Raw genomic sequence first — 19,107 nt, 5'->3', positions numbered from 1 at the left:
CCCAGAACGTTATGGAACCTCCTCCAGCTTCAACCCCAACCTGCACACAGTTCTCAGTGAAAGCTTTCTGAGTTCTTCAGTGAAAACAGCCTAGCTTTATTCACATGCAGGCAGAAATGAGAGTCATCTGACCAGATAACACATTTCCAGTCATGAACAGTCCAACTTTTGTATATCTTTGCCAACTCTTGCGAGGCCTCTTGCGAGCCACTCTGCTTCATATGTTCATGGTATGCAGTTCTCTGTGGAGTTTTCTTTCAGAAACAGGTTGTGAAAGACCTGTGTTGACCTATGTCTTGCCTAGAAGTGGGTCGGTTTTTACAAGCTATAAAACACACCAGTGGTCCTTGTCCATCAATTCTGTCTTTCGGCCATAATTCTGACAATTATTTCCTGTAGACTGGAATATTTTCCACTGCTGGTATGACCATACACATCGATACACCTACAAATTCAACTACTTCCTTCACACTATGGCTTTACCATGTTCAAATGCAATCACTGCTTTTTGCCAATCATTAATATTGGCATTGTGACCCATTTTCCATACATCAAACAAGATATTCACTGCACTGTACCACTTCTTTTCAACCTATGAATCCTACCTCACACCCTGCAGGCATTTATAGCCAGATCAACCATCTGCTGGAGCATGAACTACCACTTTAAATATACAAGGTGACTATTTTTTGTCCAGAGAGCTTATTACTGTTGTAACAAGGTGTATTACAAAATGATAATGCTCAGTGAATGTCCTCTTTGTAGATCAAGTAAGTGCTGAAAACAGATAGAAAAATAAGTTTAAAAAGGTGATGTTTTGGTTTTACCTTCTACTCTTGTATCCCTGTGTGTTATTTAGAGTTTTAATTCAGTTAAGCGAACTCCCCAAAAAAAGATTCAGTTACAGTAGTGTTTAGTGTTCTGTAAATCAGACCGTTTAGAGTGTTGATATAATGTATAAACATAACGCTATAGGTAATTTATTGCTAATGTCTGCAAATACACAGAAACAGGAGCGCTTGCTGATTTCCTCAAAAAAGAAACATCTTTTATTCACATCTTTTATTACGACTGTAGGTCAAATAGACAGGGAAAATTTTGTGAATGCATTTGAAGTTGGCTGGAAAAAAACATTGCTAAGAAATTCCAGGTGGTTGTTAAAGTGTTGCTTTGTTATCCCATGTGGTTGCTAAGATGTTCCCAGGTTGTTGTTGTTGTTGTTGTTATCCCAGGTGGTTGCTTAGGTGTTGATTTGTTATCCCAAGAAGTTGTGAAGTTGTTGGTAGGACATTGCGATGGTATCCTAGGTGGTTACTAAGATGTTGCTAAGCCACTGCTATGGCATCCATGTGGTCTCCAAGGTGTCTCAAGGCCAAAAGACAAGAGTTCAAACAAGCTGGAGAATAGTTTTAGATGCACTTACCAAATGCTTGATGTAAGAAAGACTTTCAGGCAACAGGAGCATATATAATGTTTAAGTCCTATAAGTCCTAATTGTAAGTCTAGCATTGCTCAGAATAATAAGATTTCATTTGTATAATAATGCAGCCTTAGTTTTAAGTAGTGTCAGTGGGGAGTAAATCAGTTTAATCAAATTAGAGCAGTAGAGTTTTGTCTACTAGGATGTGTCATGTTCTCATGTAGCAGCAGAGATCCAAGGTTGGTTTAAGCAGTAAATTATAATGAAAGGTCTCCGTGTCAGCAACAATTCAGTGTGTGCTGTCTGTAGTTTACTGGCTGCTTGTACATTAGAGGTGACATTCAGACATTCAGATGGGACACTCTGTCACTAGTTTTAGGGTAAGATGGTTGCATTTCCAAAAAATTTCATTTGCGTAAGTCAACAAAAGAATCATTCTCTGTCTCTCCATCACACTCAAATAGAACAAGTAATCATCTTATTATCACTTTATACCACTGCATATTGTGATTGCAGTACATCTTGCAATACATATTAAGACCCAGTGCCTATTTGAAGACTATGTCTTCACTATGATATCACTTAGGCGTTGCATACTGACCAGGGCAGTTGGTTTGAGCTGGAGGTGATCCAGCACCTCTGCTGTCTTCTGGTGATAAAGACAGCATGTATCACAGCCTATAGCCTTAAATTGGAAAGCATGGTGGGGCATCACAACTTTGATCGACCAGCTTCCCATGATGTTGATCTCCTATAGGGTGAACGGGACAGCTTTCTGAAGCAAATAGCTTTTCCTTACAACTTTTGTGTCATCCTTGGTGGAATCACTAGAGAAAGCTTGAACTCTGCAGAAGCTCGTGAGATGCAGAAGCTGTAACGTGACAAGGATGTTCAGCACCATGCACTATGAGGTGAGTGCTTCAGTGTGGCTGAATAACTCCACTAAGAGTTGTACAAAGCTGGTGTCACATTGTAGAGTCCCCTATCAGGTCAGGCAGGTGCTGGACATACTGCATCACCAACCCTCTGGACATAGGGACATGGTCAAAGGTGGCTCATCATGACTGACTGAAACCTTATACCTTGCCACTTCCCTCAACATCTGATCTCTACCCTCTATTTCATTCTCCCCTGGCCTGCCCTCTCCTCAACACACTACTGGTTCAATGGGCTCCTGCAACAGTGGTTGGGTCTGGACAGAGTACTGCAGTGGGAGACATGGGACTGTATTCTGATTCAAAAGGCAAGGCGATGCAGGCCCCATTCTATTTTGGTTATTTGCTGTTTGTTTTTTTGTTGGTGTTATATACCTGCGTTTTATGTGCCTTAATTCAGAAAACAGGAAAAGATACAATTTTATAAGTGGATTACTTTGTTGCTTGTCCCTGTAGTTTTAAAAAGCAAAATGACTTGAGTGACATTTGTAATAGGGGAGGGGAACATATGTAACAGACTTTTATGTAGGACTTTTATGCAGGCTGTATTAAGAAATGGTTATGTGCAGTGAATTTCCAGTTTGTGGCACCATAGGGTGTAAGCACAGAACAATGGTGAGAAAAAAAATTTAAAAGATAAATGTGATCTCTCTCTAAACATCACCTAGGTAAAGCACAGGTTCCCAGCCTTGGTCCTTCAATTGCCCCTCTTCTGTGCTCTTTAGTGTTTCCCCTGCTCACTTCAAGTCATGAAGGAATGAGCTGATTAGATCAGCTGTGTTGGGAGAAAGGGGAAACATATGCAGGGCAGAGGTACTTCAGGCAGTGGACGCATTTGTGGAAAATATTAACCTGTGCTCCAAAACAGCAACTAACTATTTAAAAACAAACTCAACAGTAAGAAGAAGTGATCAGAAAGTAATATTTAATTTAAAATGTGTTTATTGTCTTATAAGAATGATAAAAACATTTTAACAGGTTTCAGTGATCTTGCATTTTTACTTTGCTTGCTTTTGTACTACTGCTATAGGTTACTGAAAGTTTGATTTATGGAATCATACCAGTACAGAATAGTACAGTGAAATCATTGCTGCAGTTCCCTGTTTTATAATGGTCCAAAAATAAGAATTCATGAAAATAAAGACTACAAATTCATAATTCCTAAAAATTCTTTCAGCAGACAAAATCAACAAAGACTGACATAAAAGGTCTGTCAGATTCCAAGATGGACAACATGTTTCATAAGTCATCTTTTATGCATTATTCTGAACTTGTTAGATGTCATTCTTCAGAAGTTGTCTTCAGTGTGGTTCCATATGCACTAGTCTCTGTATGAGACAGAAGTGTCTCTTCTCTCTCCTAAGTACATGAAAGAAAATCAATAAGGCATATTCATTTGAGAAATATCCTCATTAAAGAAACTCTCCACTGCCCCTCCACTTCAATGCAGATATTAAAATGTCCTCGCCCAGAGCATTTACACATGTGGCCTCAGCACAAAGAACAGAGGAGACAATGAGGAGCAGGTTTTTCAATCGACATGGACTTAACCTGGGCTTGGCTGTCCTCATATAATATAATTGCTTTGACTGGCGTGTGCTTCCAGTTTAGAATGAGCATTGTAGTTTACTGCCCTTCTTTTTGTGTTGTTTCTACATGTATGGCTATTACCCTGCTAAATAACAAGCCAGCAGAGTAATGTAATTAAATCAACAGGTGAATAAGTTATTTGTATAAAGCAGACTATGAACATTGTTAGTTATAAGTAATTTTAGTGGACCAGCCTGTATACAGGTATTTTAATTTGTATGTATATATTTTATTTCTCTTTCTAGTGAAAATTAAGTGTAAATAATAACACCTTTTTCGATAAACTTACACACTATACATTGTATTTCCCTACTGTGACATGTTTCAATGTGAAATGAGGCATTAGGGAGGGTCTCTGAGCTAGCCATTGGCATTTTTGACTTAGCCCAACTTGGTGGTCAACGTGAACTTCCAGTGATTGTATGGGTGGGGTATAAAAACACTGCCATCAGGTCAAGCATTCTGCTCGGTGGACTTGGACCAGCACAACACACACTAACACACAACCACCACATCAGTGCTACTGCAGTGATGAGAATGATCCACCACCCAAATAGTACCTGTAATTGTAGAACTACAAAGTGAACCTCTATAGTAAGTGGAGCTGATAAAATGGACAATAAGTGTAGAAATAATGATATGACTGATTGGTGTAAACACACACTCACACTCTTTCTAAGCTGCTTATCCTTCTGAGTCCTGGGTGGAGCTGGAGTTGGAGCCTAATGACCCAATATAAATAGTGAACTGTATAAATACGAGGAGCTCTTAAGTATCTTGAGATGGTATTTTACTCAGAAAAATTATAATGCTGTTTATAGGAGCAAACACACACACACACACACACATTTACTAAACCACTTATCCTTCTGGGTCACATGGAGAGCTGGAGCCTACATCAGACGGAAAGAATGACACGGAAGACAACAGAAGGCAGGAAACACCCTGGACAGGTCGCCAGTCTATCGCAGGGCTGGTTGTAAGAGCATATCATCTAAATTACTTCATCTCATCAAGGCCCAGTGCAATTATCTTTCATTACCAAGTGAAATCTCAAAACTCAAAAATGAACATATTGATGTTTTAAACTGAAAGATCAGGTATGCATATTAGAAAGGCATTGACTTATTTAGAGCTCTCCTCCTACTGAAATTCTTCAATGAAAATAAGATTTTACTTGGCTACCAAGTAACACAATAATGTAAAAGAAACCCATCTCAAGATACTTCACAACATTTACCCATGCAATACATATTTTCAGAAATTTCAGATGAATTAACATTACATGGTGTTGTTCTGCAGTCGCTTAAAATGACTAACCAGCATGGATCACGTTAAGTCAGTGCTACGCAAGGCCACATTAAAAGGACTGCAGCCAATGGCTGACTGTCATTAAGACATGCTTTGCTTTCCTTGGTGTGAGCTCACAGTAATGGCTAATCTTGCAAAGTACAGACAAAGTCAAAGTATATTGAAAAATATGCTGGAAATATGGTGTATGGTGGCCATATGTAAAAATGAGCTGCCAGAAGCCTAAGATAAATTTGGCCAAAATTTTGTTGCACAGGGCCACATTAAGTCAATGCAGCCAATATTTACCTTCCTGCTAGTGCACAGTGATGTAATTAAAACTCAGAAAATGATACATTTTGATTTGAAGTTGATTTTAAAAATAGTTTTAGCCCTATTAGAATTGGATTAGTTTATAAAATAAATTGGTCATCACAAAATTGTTTTGGTGATAAAGAATTTTGTCTTTTGAATGACATGACACAACAGATTATGTAATATGATATAAACAATATAATGTAATATAAAGAAGGACGTGAACTAACAAGGTAAAAAAGGTCCATTTTGATTTCTTAACTTTAATGTGGACACATATATAAAAGTTCCAGACACTTCACTTGATCTTATAAAGTAGCGGAATGGCCCTTTAAATGACACTGGGGAAAGGGGAAAAGGGCGAGGACAAGAAAGTGACTGCAGTGGTGGTCAGCACATACCAATAGATTCGTATGTGTCTTACCTTTTGAACACGCTGATACTCATCAATAGCATACTGGTATTTTGCACGAGTTAATCCAAGGAAGCCAGCTAATTTCCCCCCAACAAAATCGCAGGCTGTTGGCAAATGAAAACTGAAAGCTTTGTACATTGTATTGTATAAAAAAGAAAAAAAAGTGCCATTTATCTTGCAAAGTTCATATATCTAATTACAATTCTATATCAAACCAAAAAGAATCATACTTACTTTGCAATGACTTTATCATGACTTGTGTTCCCCAGAACCAAGCATACCGTCTCCATGAGAGATTGTCCTGATGTAAGGAAACATACATATTTTCATCATTTTAAGTAATAAACTAGTGTTTTACAAGTGAATAATGTTTTCTGTTTAATACTGACCATGCCAGCCTTATTAAGTGGATCTCGATGTGGTTGTTCAGCTGTCTCTTCTTCACTGTCATCCTCCTCCAGGGTCTCTCCACTAGAAAAGTGGATGACTTTTCTCTGCTGAGACTGACGCATACTACCTAATTCCATTTCCTTGACAACAAAGTTGTGAATGTGATATGTAATCTCTTAATACAGAGCCATCAAATTCTTGCTTTGGAATAATATCCTGACACAGTATAGTAAGTGTAATAAATGTCGTTTATTTTTTCATTTCATAAAGTTGAAGCTACTGAGAAATATGCTGTTAATGTTGCCTTGTGCCTGCCTGGAGAGCTTGTCTATTTACAAAGGGTTGGTCTTTACATAGACGTGTGTGGTTATGTAAATAAGTTACCAGGTGTAAAGGTATCAACTGAATATGTTCTAGCAACACATAAAATACGTAACACCAAACAAAAATACATATGGCACTGAAAATCAACTGAATTTGTTACCTGCTTACCTTCTTGAGGTTGATGTTCATTTTTATTATAATGAGTGCTTTCCTCTTGGGTAGTACACTGTACCTTTTTCCAACCAAATGACTTGTATTATGCATGGGAGATAAACCAGTATGTTGTGGATGCGGTAAGAAACACATAAACGGTATAAAAACCAATCCCAATCCCAACTCCCACTTAAACAGACTGAATATTTCAAGTTATAAGAAACTTGATCAAAAGCATAACACAGTTGAAACTTGGGATTTATTAACTCTGAAGAGCATTTAAAACAAAATTAAGGCAATTCCACGCCTCGCCTAGAGCTTCCAAATAGTTTGTAGCAACTTCAATGACTCTGATGAATTAGCTATTGACACGCAGTCCTCCAGCATGGACTCAATTTCCCAGAATCCCTAGGAAGATCATGTGATTTTGTCTCCACCACACACAATTGTCATTCATTTGCCTTGCCTGAATACTGATTATCTGCATCTGTTTTGTCCATCGTGTAACCTTATTACTATTAACTGCAGAAATTAATAATTATTTACTAAAAATGTAGGATTAGTACATAAAATCTAAACTACACAAAACATTTTTTTTAAAACTCAATGAAAGATTAAATTTTGAAGACAAAATACTGCGTGCACACACACACACACACGCACGCAAACACACACACACACACACACACACACACACACACACACACACACACACACACTATCTAAGCTGTTTCTCCCTCAGGGTCACAGGGGGTGGCTGGAGCCTATCCCAGTGGTCAACGGGCGGAAGGCAGGATACACCCTGGAAAGGTCAATACTGCACACACTAACATAAAAATTACATCCACAGAAAAATTGACCTCTTGTGAGTATTTCACATGAAACCAGTTCATTTCAAAATATGAAACATTGTTTATAGTATTTATTCGCAGTGGATGTTTCATCTTAGTTTAGTCATTTTGTTACCTGAGCTCAACATTTAATTTGCTATATTTAAGGGCCAAAATTCAAAGCTGAAAAACAATATGGAGGACATCTTTGAAAGTCTATTTATTTATTTTTATGGAAACCCTTTCCTTTAAAATAAATGACCAGAGAAATCCTAAGTGATTTGTAATACCCCAAAAATATTAATAGCAATAATAATAAACATAACATCCAGTTTTAAATATCATGATATAAATTTGTACACTAAGAGTCAGTTTTCCACACAAGGTTTAAGCCTTGTATTGAACTAAACTGCACTGACAAACAATATAAGTATTTAATATCTATCTATCTATCTATCTATCTATCTATCTATCTATCTATCTATCTATCTATCTATCTATGTCATTCAATAATATTTTAACCGTCTGAATGCACAAATGTTTTGTAGACTTCTGTTCATTGTATGTCTCTTGCAAAATGAGAGATGTACATATGGAGTTTGCTCCACCCTGTACTGTAGTGACAACCTGAAACGTGAGTAGGCAAGATCATGTTCAGCAGCTCCAGGGCATCCTATTCTATTGGTAAAGCTTTTCAATGCAGAATTTACAAGCTGCGTGTACTGAACTAAATGTCTGTGTCCCCTTAAATTAGCTGAATTGACTAACTAGAAATGTTGTCTGGATACTTTTAGACATATAGGGTTGGTTTCACAGACAAGTAACTAAGCCTGGACTTCACACCATTTTAAAAGTAGATTCTTCATTGAAAGAAAAATATATTCCTGGACTAGGCCTAATCTTAGTCTGGAAAACCAATCCATAGCATACCACCCTTAATTACCTAACACTGAGCTGAAAGACCCAGGCTACTAAGTTACTTTGCTGTGAATTTAAAGGTACAGTTATTGATGCTTCTTTGGGGCAGCTATAGTAACCCAATAATTTGCTAGTGGTCCATGAGGACCTTTCATTTGGCCCTCCAGAAACTTACCCTAACTTCACCCCTTCACCCAATGAGAGAATAAACATATTTTAAATAATATACAGTACAATGTTTAAATTCATATTGTCATTTTAAAATTCCAATTTTAAGTATTTTAGTAAATAGTATGTGATTAAACACATGTTAAAATTGAAACTTATCTACTTTCCTTATTGTTATTATTGTCCTTATTAAACTTTGAATCTCCATTTTGTCGTTTTACCGTTTTTGACATAATTTGAAAATGCCTGTTGCTCTTTACATTGTAAATTTCATGATGAATGGGCCAAAAGAAAAGGCCTAAAATGGCTTGGAAAAATGTCTGGTTCCACTGACTTGTATTAAAAGTAAAGCAGTTTTCCCCCCTTTTCCTGTAAAGTTGCCATTTTGGATATACAAGGTTTTCTTCAGACAACAGCGATATGCTTGCTTTTCGATACAGCAAAAAATCAGTACAGTACATGTCACAGCTAGAAAAAAGCTATTTGACAAACTTTTTAATGGATGAAGGCAATAAATATATGACAGTGAGTCACAGCAATCTGCAAGTACATATTCTGGAGATCACCATATCTAGATATTGACTAACTAATGTAAAAAATGTGAATTTAGGCATCTGAGATCTTTCCCTCTACAGAACTGTAATTATTTACATATATAATTAAAAGGAAATTTAAAAAAAAAGTTGAGTATTGAAATCAGTAGTATAAGTAAATTATGTTATGCATGTATTGAATTGTGTGTATAATCTCTGTGTCTGTCATATTTAGTACTAGTACAAGCTAACTTGATGTTCACACTTTCAAATGTGAAATAATGGACAGAATATTTTATGTGTGTGTCTGTGCATAATTGTGTATATGAACACATTCAATATCAGAAAGATCTATGGATTTATGAAAATTTATAACAACATATTTAGTAGACAATCCACTGTGTATTTTGTACTTACCATAGCACAGTATTTTTCCGCTTATAAATGAGCCATATTGGTTTCCCGGAATGAGAAATTTGCTTACAGACTACTAACAATTTCAAATTCAGCCCAGTTAGAAAACAGAAACATAGCAAAAGCAGCTCAGGTAAAAGGAAAACAACTTCAAACACTGAATGTATTTCACAAAGACTGATATTGATATTTTGTCAAACATATGTACAGCATTATTATTGTAATCCTCACTGCATGCCTAATGTCACAAAAAACATACCTTGGAGGGTGGGGGTCAGATTTTATCTTCTAGTATCTAGTAACATGTAGTATAGGTATAATGGCACTTCACAATTTTGCTGTAAACATTACATGCGACCAAATCTGTGATACGTTCCGTCTTTGAAGCCAGTAAAAGAACAAGTGACCACAGGCTTTTTTTTTTAAAGAACACTTCTGTGCATATTAAATTTGAACTGGCCATTCCTCCACTGTGCATGTAAACCAGATGAGGAGCTTCAGTCTGTGACCCAAAAAATAACATGTGCCTGTCTTTGTTCCACTGCTGAGAAAAAAATCTTATTTTTTATAAGTTATTAATTTCTTTCCTTTAATTTCCTAAGCCAAGACTTCGTAGGATGTTTAAAGGCAAAACAACACAAGCATTGCCCTTTATAGTCTGGGTCCAATCCAAGTCCAAGAAACTAGCTCTATATGGTTTCAATTTAGATATAAGTTGCCCTATAGATTAGGAACCCAAGTGCCACATTATCACCCAAAAGCATTTCACTGATTAAATCATCTAGAGATCCCCAAAATTAGTCTTACAAACAGCCAGCTGTATTTTCAGCAGAGGTGGCAAGAGCAGTGAAATGCTCTACTCTAGTGTTTGTATATGAACATAATATTTAAGCAGAAGTTAAATTGTGAGAGTAACTTCTGAATCAATTAAACATACAATATAATTCAAGCACTGTGACTCAGTTAAAGTAATTAAATTAATTTGAACATTAACAACCTCAAATTCTCTTGTCCCCTCCTCAATCTCAGAAATTATCTTCATGTTAAACTACATTTACTGTTTTAACTGTATGGAAGAACAAGACTACAGTGAAAAGTTATTCACATAAATTACTGACTTTGCTAAACATTCCAAAAAACATTACAGTAACAAGGGTACTGCAATGTACTGCTTCCCATTTTTAGATCTTATTTCAGTATAGACACTGTACCTGGGATATGAAAAGATTAAACATTTTGAGATTTAATGGGAAGGAAAAGGATCTAGACTCCCATTCTAGTACTGTAGACAGAAACACACTGGTGGATAGGTCCTGAAAATGCCTAAGATATCACACAACCAGTGTCTTTCTGAGGCTTGAGATCAGGTTCCTTCACGGGTTTAATCTCCTCCTCTTGCTTGGGTTTCGCTTTTGCCTAGGAGCAACAAACGCATTTTACATTGACTGAATAGATCTAATTTCAACATAAATAAATCTGCATGCAATGCAAATTTCTGATCAGTCCCAGATGCTGAATGTCTTTAGAATATATATTAAAAATTTAAGGATAAAACTGCTGACCTGGTCATCTTTCAGTCCTCTAGTGAGATCAAATGTGGCATAGACCTCAGGAGTGCACTGGTCACTGAGAGAAGGGAGGTCGAAGGTAATGGGCTCAGCCAAGCCGTAACTTGCCTTCAGCTCCAAAACAGGAGCTTCTGCAGGCACCTTATGGAAGTATCTGTAGAACAAAGAAACCTTATGAAGTGCAGCTCAAAGCTTCAAATAAACTAGTTTTTTTTTTAATGAACAAAATAATAAGAACAAGGCACTCACTGAGTGTATAAAGTAATAAGAACCTTAACAAATAATCAATATTTTTATGCTTTGAGACGTAGATTTTGCATGTAAGGGGAAGTGTTTTGCAGATGTTGCCATGCTTGCTGTTGTGCATATATCTAGTACTGCAATGTGACTGTTACTTATTTATATATTTTTTCCCAGCTCACCATTGTTCTGTGTGTATCTGTAATAGCAGTTTGCCACCACAAATCCATCCAGTCAGTGACATGTCAGCAATGAAAAATAATTTAAGGTGCTTCACAAAAATAAATAAATAAATAAATAAAAAGTAACCCTATGTTTAAAGGCAAAAAGGCTCACAAAAAAGGCCAGCTACAGAAAGTCTACAGTCAGTGATCTCACAGTCAGTGATCCCACAGTTCACTACAATTCTGAAAGATGCCAGACGTTTAAAAGAATGTACAACTATCACATGCAGACACATGTAGCTGATATATTTAATTTAAAAAAAATATACAGCTAAGCAACACTGGACCCTTTAAGTCTAGAGAAATCTTGCCTTGTCCAATGAATGATGGCTCTTGTTTCATGCAAGTCTGAGCAACCATAATGCTATGCATTAATACTGGCACACCTGAAGCCTAAAGATAAAAGTGGAGCAGCGTGTCTGAAGGATTGTTTCTCTTAATGGCAGTGGTGTATCCATCTGCAAAGGGGCTGAGATTTTCACAGATAATAAAGACCTGTACAAATATTGTTAATAGACTCTAATCCACCTCCAAACTGGGTAGGCCTCTTAGATACAGCTTTAGAATATTTTAAATCATATGTGATGGATAGACAGAGATTGGTCTCACTGAGAAATTACTCATCAAAAACATTAACATCAAAAACATTAATTCATCAAAAACATTGCTTTTCTCTTTTCCATGACATCACCCGTGGGTAACGTTATCAGGAAAAACGGTATAAATTTTTATAGCTATGATGATGACATACAATTACAACCCCATTTCCAAAAAAGTTGGGATGATGTGCAAAATGTAAATTAAAACAAAATTAAATGATGTGCAAATCATTTAAACCCTATATTTAATTGAAAATAATATAAAGACAACAAATATTGAAACTGAGAAATTGTATTGTTTTTTTGAATAACGTGTCTATTTTGAATTTGATGCCAACAACATGTTCCAAAAAAGTTGGGATGGGAGCCTGAGACCAAGTGCTGTCGTTTTGAAAGTGAAATGTTTTCCTATTTTCGCTTAACATTTCAGGGTCTCATATTTTTTCATACACTGTGCCAAATGTTTTCAATGGTGACAGCTCTGGACTGCAGCCGGGCCAGTTTAGCGCCTGGACTCTTTTAATACAGAGCCATGCTGTTTTAATATGTGTAGAATGTGGTTTGACATTGCCTTGCTGAAATAAGAAAAGCCTTCCCTGAAAAAGATATCATCCAGATAGCAGCATATGTTGCCAAAACATGTATATATCATTCATCATTAATGGTGCCTTCACACATGTGCCAGTCACTCATGCCATGTACATTAATGCACCCTCATACCATCATGAATACTGGCTTTTGAACTGTGCACTGATAACAAGCTGAGTGGTCTTTAGCCCAGAGGACACACTGCCCATGATTTCCAAAAAAGAAATCCACAGAACACTTTTCCACATCCCCTCAGTTCATTTTAAATGAGGGAAACTATGGCCCAATTTTGAAATGTGATACTGCACATATCTGGCAATCCAAATATTGATGTGATACATACAAATTTTATAAAATGTACAAATATACACTACACCTACCTGAATTAGCATTATGGAGAAACACGCAATCTATTTCTTTCTGATTACAAATACAATGAATAAAAATGAATAAAATAAAATTAATTAAAAAAATCTAGAGCAGTAGCAAAGCATCACCAAAACACTGTGCTCTTCAGAAATGCAATAAATACATCATAAAATATTGGTTTGAAATGAATCCAAAGGTTGGTCTGATGTTAATAGGTTTTGTTAAGCAATTATCTACTGATACCAATATGATTATGCATGTTTGCATGCACACCTACATGAAGCCATTTTCCCTCTGGCATTTTTCCAGAGTGTTCTTGATCAGACCACCAAGTTTCCTAAAGAAGAGCTGTTCAGAGGGCTTAGCAGTGCTCCCTGGGCCTTTGGTCTGACGGTATTCTTTACACAGCACCTCTGCACGTGAGTAACCTGCAGCAGGGCAAAGGAAATTACAAACTTAAAAAGAGCTATTCCTAGAGCATTTGTTTGTCTAATTCCACAAACCAGTTACTTACTTGCACTGTATGTGTACACAAAAAAAATATTTCTATTTTTAAGATTTATGCTGATTAACACCTAATTAATCATTTTTTATAAGACATTATTTTTCTATTAAAATTATTATTCTTCTTGTTTTGTTTTTTTGCTTTGGTTCAGCATAGTAAACATCTGATCTTTAATCAAAATCCTCTTTTAATATATGAGTACTCACACTTTTCAGCCTCCTGCAAGGATCTTATGGCCTCTCCACATTTGTCACTAGCAAGGAGAGTCTGTCCATGGTAGCAGTGTGCCTGTGATAGGTAATTAGCACTTACTTAGGTAATTAGACACATTCATTCAAAATGACTATTTCATGGACTAAACCTGCTACCTTTACCATTGGAAATTATTATTAGGATTACAATGAAAGATGTACAGTAATTTATCTTCAGACACTTAAATATAATTAAAGGAACTATCTTTGTACTTTGGCATTTTAAATAAAAATTAGAGGCAAATGCCAAAATGATTTTTTGGAAAATTTAGGGGACTAAACACCTATTCAGTCTGACTATGTGTTTCCATAATAACTAAAATTAATGATTAACAAAACAAATCTGAGAATCATATGTTAAAACACTAATTACTGATACTGTTAACTATGTACTGTTGCGTTAATAAACACTATTATAACATGTTAAAGCTGACTGTGATGAAGACTTACATAAGCCATGTAAAAGTGCTGTTTCAGCTGCAGATACTTTCTCCACTTACTGCTGTAATCTGGATCCAGAGTGTTAAGAGTATGATCTAGGGGGATAAGAAGACTACATTGTAACATGTCAGTGCATCCACAAGTTCACTTTGAAGCAGCAAAAAGGGAGGAAGTCTGGGGATAAAACACTATGAATAATTACAGTCAAGAAAGAGAGTAATTTGCTTTTATATTAGTACATTTGACTCAAACTTACCAGCCTTTTGATAGAAATTTGCTGTCTCAAATGCCAATGCTGCAATAAGGCCTGCATTATGCTTCAGCTCAATTGCACGGGCAATGGTCACTGTAGGAAAATGGACAAACACGAAATGAAGCTCGGCAGAGCTTTGTTGTTTTACATTGACTAACAATAGGAAGGAAAATGTAAATATTGAGAATACTCCACACCTTCCTGAGCCTCTGCTTGACTCTGCACAATGTAGGTGTCAATGACCCTCAGCTCCAGGTCTCTGCCTTTCTCAGCTGGTGTGATAAGACGGGGTATCTGAATCTCCTGGAAGGAGAAAATGTGTCTTTAAAAATGACTTCCCTACTTACGTAATACTGATTCACTTAAACCTAGCTTGGTTTAAAGGAGTAATATAGATTTAAATCCATATTTATACAATCAGGTTCATAATTATTGGCACCCTTGGTAGAAATTGGCTTAAAAAAGGTGAGGAAACAATGTGTTTGTGATAAATTAGTTCAATCTCACACTGAAAATATGGGAAAATCTAACCTTTAATTGAAGTAAACTTAGCTAAGAAAACAAAACCTCTTATCAAAAATATATGTTAATGAAATCACTTCATACAATTACTGGTACCCCTAGAAATCCTTATGAACAAAATGTAACTTTAAGAATTCTTCCATTTTTATTTCACTTTTTTAAGTGGAGGTATAAATATGAGGTGAAACAGAGGTTAATTTCCTTTTGTCATTTGAAACATTAGACAACAGTAATGAAATGAGAAATTCTTTTTAAACAATACTTTTTAAAAAGTATTGCAGAAATGATCTGTAATGACATTTACCTTAAGGTACTTGAAAATTCCAGCAGCAATTTTCAGACTCTTATGAACATCCTTTGCTTCATCTTCAGTGATGCTACAACAGAATATACTTTTTAAACACTGAGAGCTAATAATGTGTCAAATATTAAATGCTAATTTCACATCCAGTTTTTAAAAGCCCAAATACAACAAATATACCCACTTTTCCTTTCCAGCAAGCCTTGATGCAAATTTAGTATGCCAAATGGCAATGTTAAATCCCATGGATACCAGCTCAAAAACAGCATCTTGTTGAGAACTGAATAAGAAAAGAAAGGTTGTATTATTGTTGCACAGCACTTATAGACACAATAACAGAGTCTGTAGATAACCAACAGAATAGTATTCTGCAGTACATTAATGTGCTACATTAGTATACTAAATGCTGTTCTGTGCCAACTAACCCAAACACTGAAACCTTGACAGGTACTATTTAAAAATAATTCCATAATTATAAGTTTCGAGTTGGCATAGAAAGGGATTTAATGTAGTAACATATTGTTTGAAAGAGCAGCTAAAGTGCTGTCTCTACATATTACATTACCTTGGTGTGTTTCCTTGCAAAGTGTCAGTCCACTTAAAGTTCTGAATGAAACGTAGCTTGTTCTCTTGTGTAGTACCATCAAGAGATACAATGAACCCTATGAATATCAAGCCATTCAAGCACAGAAAGTCTGTTAGCAGTGACATAAAAATAATAATGCTCACAGAGCTGGACAAACACAGAATAGCAAAATTACCAAAAAAGCCCAACCAAAAGACCAACACTGAGAAAAGTGCGTAGCTTGTGATTGGGCTGTATCTCATTTAAGGACTTTCTTTCTTCACATTTATTGCATCAGATACAGGAGTTAAGAAATTCCAAAAAAAGAACCATTCTAACATGCCACACAGGTTGGATCATATTACATTTCTTTTCAATCAATTTGATCACTGAATTTTGTATTTTCACACATTGCTGCTTATGAATATTAAAGCGTGACAAAACCAACCCTGTAAAAGCGAGAAATAGTCATCAATGGCCTTCTTCATGATCTCTGGAGTGCAGGTAGCATCTGTGAACATGTCCAAAAGCCTAGCCCGTGTTGTCCTCAGGTCACTATAACACAATGAATGAGTACATTATCAAAAATTCAGATTGGTTCAGATCTCAGCAGCACTGATTCGACCGGTTATAAAAGCAATTGCTAGTTTTTCCACACACCAATAGTTGACACAAAGTGCAACGCCAACATTATCTTGCAGGAAGCTTACTTGCAAATTTTACTGGCTGCAGGACTGGATGCCACTCCATACAGATTGAACGACACGGGCGCTGTCGCCTTCAAAGGATTTCGATGAAACCAGTGCGTCATTGTGTGGTTGGTAAGAGAGACAGCAACACCTTTTGGAAACATATGTTTGTATTAACCAAGTTAAAATGCTGACATGACACAATAACCATTCTAAACTAATTGACTAAACCAAATCTACTTAAATCTAAATAAATAAATAAATAAATTCTGAGCTAGGGTTGGGGGTGCGGGGGGCGTATCATCACCTGGCTTTATCTGATAAATAAACGTGAATTCTACACAGGAATTAACGTCACCGAGCAGGCATAGAATACAGAATAAGATCTACGTTAGTTCATTGCCGATCCGACATGTCTTGAACAGCTCAAAAAGATTACCCGACGTCGTACAGACCTTCTGAATTACTCAATAACATATATTCTGAAATAGAACCAAATATTGAAGAGGAAGAGATTTGTTAGCGACGCTTAAACAGTGTGACTATGGCAATATGCGCTCGACTGGCTAAGAGAAATCTACCTAGCATTTAGCTATCTAACTAGCTTCTTTCAGCTAACGTAAACTACGCAACATAACAGTCCGTCCCAGCCGGTAGGAAGCCCTGAAACAAGGTAACGCAATGAAAAGAGTCCTGAAAACTATAACTGAATCAGTCGTCTATGAGAAATCACTTATAATAAGTAGCGTTATCAAACCTTTTTAACTGGCAAGGCTTCCAAGAAATATGTAATCCAACCACGGAATAAACACAATTGGAAGTTCTTCCTGTTTTACACACGTCATTGATGACGTTGTAAAAAGAAAACGTAATGTGTCGAGACCTTGAGTTTCAGATATGCGGTGATGTCTTTTAGACAATAATTTCTTAGAACAATAGAACATTTTTATATGCTATGTGAAAGTGTACTAATAAAAGTTATAAATTAAAAAAAAAAGTTATAAAAAAAAAAAAACTAATAAAAGCGCACCCCTTATTTCGCGTCTATTAAAACCACAGTTTGACAGTGAGCTGCAGCGCTCACATTCAGGACTGCCGTGCCACGGGCTGTCGAAGGATAGGTGTCAAAGACAACACAAGCGACAAAATGTTGACTGAGAGAAAAGGACAAAGACTACTGTACCTAAGTAATACGCAGGGCAACAACCAGGAAGTTATTTAGATATTCACCTTACAAACTTAACTGCTGTCTAATGAACTCACAAACTCCATAGTTAAGCATTTTAAAAGGTCAGGCATGACACAAATTAAACACATTTTATTAGACATTTATTACATATTTTTCCTCTGTGTTTTAATTGCATGTTCAGTCATTGCCGGTTTCTCTAAAGAAGACTACAGCTCATACAGCTCATCTCTAATATTAAGACAACCCAAGCAGATGTCTATCCTGTGCAAACTTTATCCAGGGGTTTTAGCTTTATTACTATTTTTTTTACTTCTAAAGAGTCATTTGTCATAAAAAAAACCCTGCTTTTTAGCATGCTGGTATAAACGTTTCAAAATTTTTTTTGTCCTGGGTAGTGTTTTCTGTTTATGGAAAAAGACTACCTTAAAAGGGCCTGCTACAGCACTACAGCCTCAATACAAATCCACACAGCAGTCACCCACCTTGAAAAAAACATGACACATCACATAAGTTTAACATTCAGTACTATCTTGGATTTTACTGACAACATCATAGCCGTTGTCAGATATTTGTCCCTCAGTGTTTCATTGCTTTTTTTTCTTAGACAAATAAGATTACACTTCAGCACAGTGGCTGGAGGTTATGCGTTTATCTGATTCATTCAAAGAAAGGATGTATGGTTAGCACTAACATTGACACAGCACAAATAAAAAGTGCCACAATGCCACTTCTCCTTTACAGCTTATAAGAAAGACAGTTTTTCTTGATGTCACACCAAGGTTACAAAAGCATTAAAAGGAAGTCCTTAATCAACATTTTTACGAGTCAGGATCTTTCATAGACCTCTCCTGCTGTGTTAAAATGTGTGTGGTCTTAAAAGGCTGACAAAAGTTAGTATATTTGTCAGCTGTTTTCATTTTTCCATTGCTAAGCATCAAGGTACCTACTCCATCATTCATTTTCTATGCTGATTTTCCTAGGGAGCTAATACATAGTCTAATGTTTTCTGGATAAATACATGATTTAAAAATAACTATTCGCAAGCAAAAATAATTCACTAATTTTGTTCGTCACTGTGAACTTTTATTTTGACATCGTAGGCCGTTTC

At 36.2% G+C, this 19,107-nt stretch overlaps 2 protein-coding genes across 3 annotated transcripts; both read right to left on the bottom strand.

Moving 5' to 3' along the window:
- Positions 1-3,279: 3,279 nt before the first annotated feature.
- LOC108444375 (protein FAM177A1) lies at positions 3,280-7,362 on the bottom strand. 2 transcript variants are annotated; one of them, XM_017725538.2, is made up of 5 exons: positions 6,355-7,362; positions 6,200-6,266; positions 5,975-6,069; positions 4,614-4,667; positions 3,280-3,714 (listed from the first exon to the last, which is right to left on the bottom strand). In XM_017725538.2, exons 1-5 carry the CDS (start codon positions 6,490-6,492, stop codon positions 3,637-3,639), a joined length of 432 nt encoding a protein of 143 aa, XP_017581027.1. In that variant the 5' UTR covers positions 6,493-7,362; the 3' UTR covers positions 3,280-3,636. The 2 variants fall into 2 exon arrangements, with proteins under 2 accessions (XP_017581027.1, XP_017581028.1); XM_017725539.2 differs by lacking the exon at positions 4,614-4,667 and having other exon boundaries at positions 6,355-7,353.
- Positions 7,363-9,228: 1,866 nt separating this feature from the next.
- brox (BRO1 domain and CAAX motif containing) lies at positions 9,229-17,657 on the bottom strand. The gene is made up of 13 exons (XM_017725550.2): positions 17,568-17,657; positions 16,832-16,961; positions 16,570-16,676; positions 16,122-16,218; positions 15,741-15,836; positions 15,560-15,632; positions 14,931-15,036; positions 14,737-14,826; positions 14,490-14,575; positions 13,995-14,076; positions 13,561-13,711; positions 11,258-11,417; positions 9,229-11,111 (listed from the first exon to the last, which is right to left on the bottom strand). The coding sequence occupies exons 2-13, from the start codon at positions 16,930-16,932 to the stop codon at positions 11,019-11,021; spliced, it is 1,242 nt and encodes a 413-aa protein (XP_017581039.2). The 5' UTR covers positions 16,933-16,961; positions 17,568-17,657; the 3' UTR covers positions 9,229-11,018.
- Between the last annotated feature and the right edge of the window lie 1,450 nt (positions 17,658-19,107).

This window comes from Pygocentrus nattereri, chromosome 4 (genome assembly GCF_015220715.1).
Source record: "Pygocentrus nattereri isolate fPygNat1 chromosome 4, fPygNat1.pri, whole genome shotgun sequence".
Lineage (NCBI taxonomy): Eukaryota > Metazoa > Chordata > Actinopteri > Characiformes > Serrasalmidae > Pygocentrus > Pygocentrus nattereri.
This window is presented reverse-complemented; position numbering and strand designations above follow the sequence as displayed.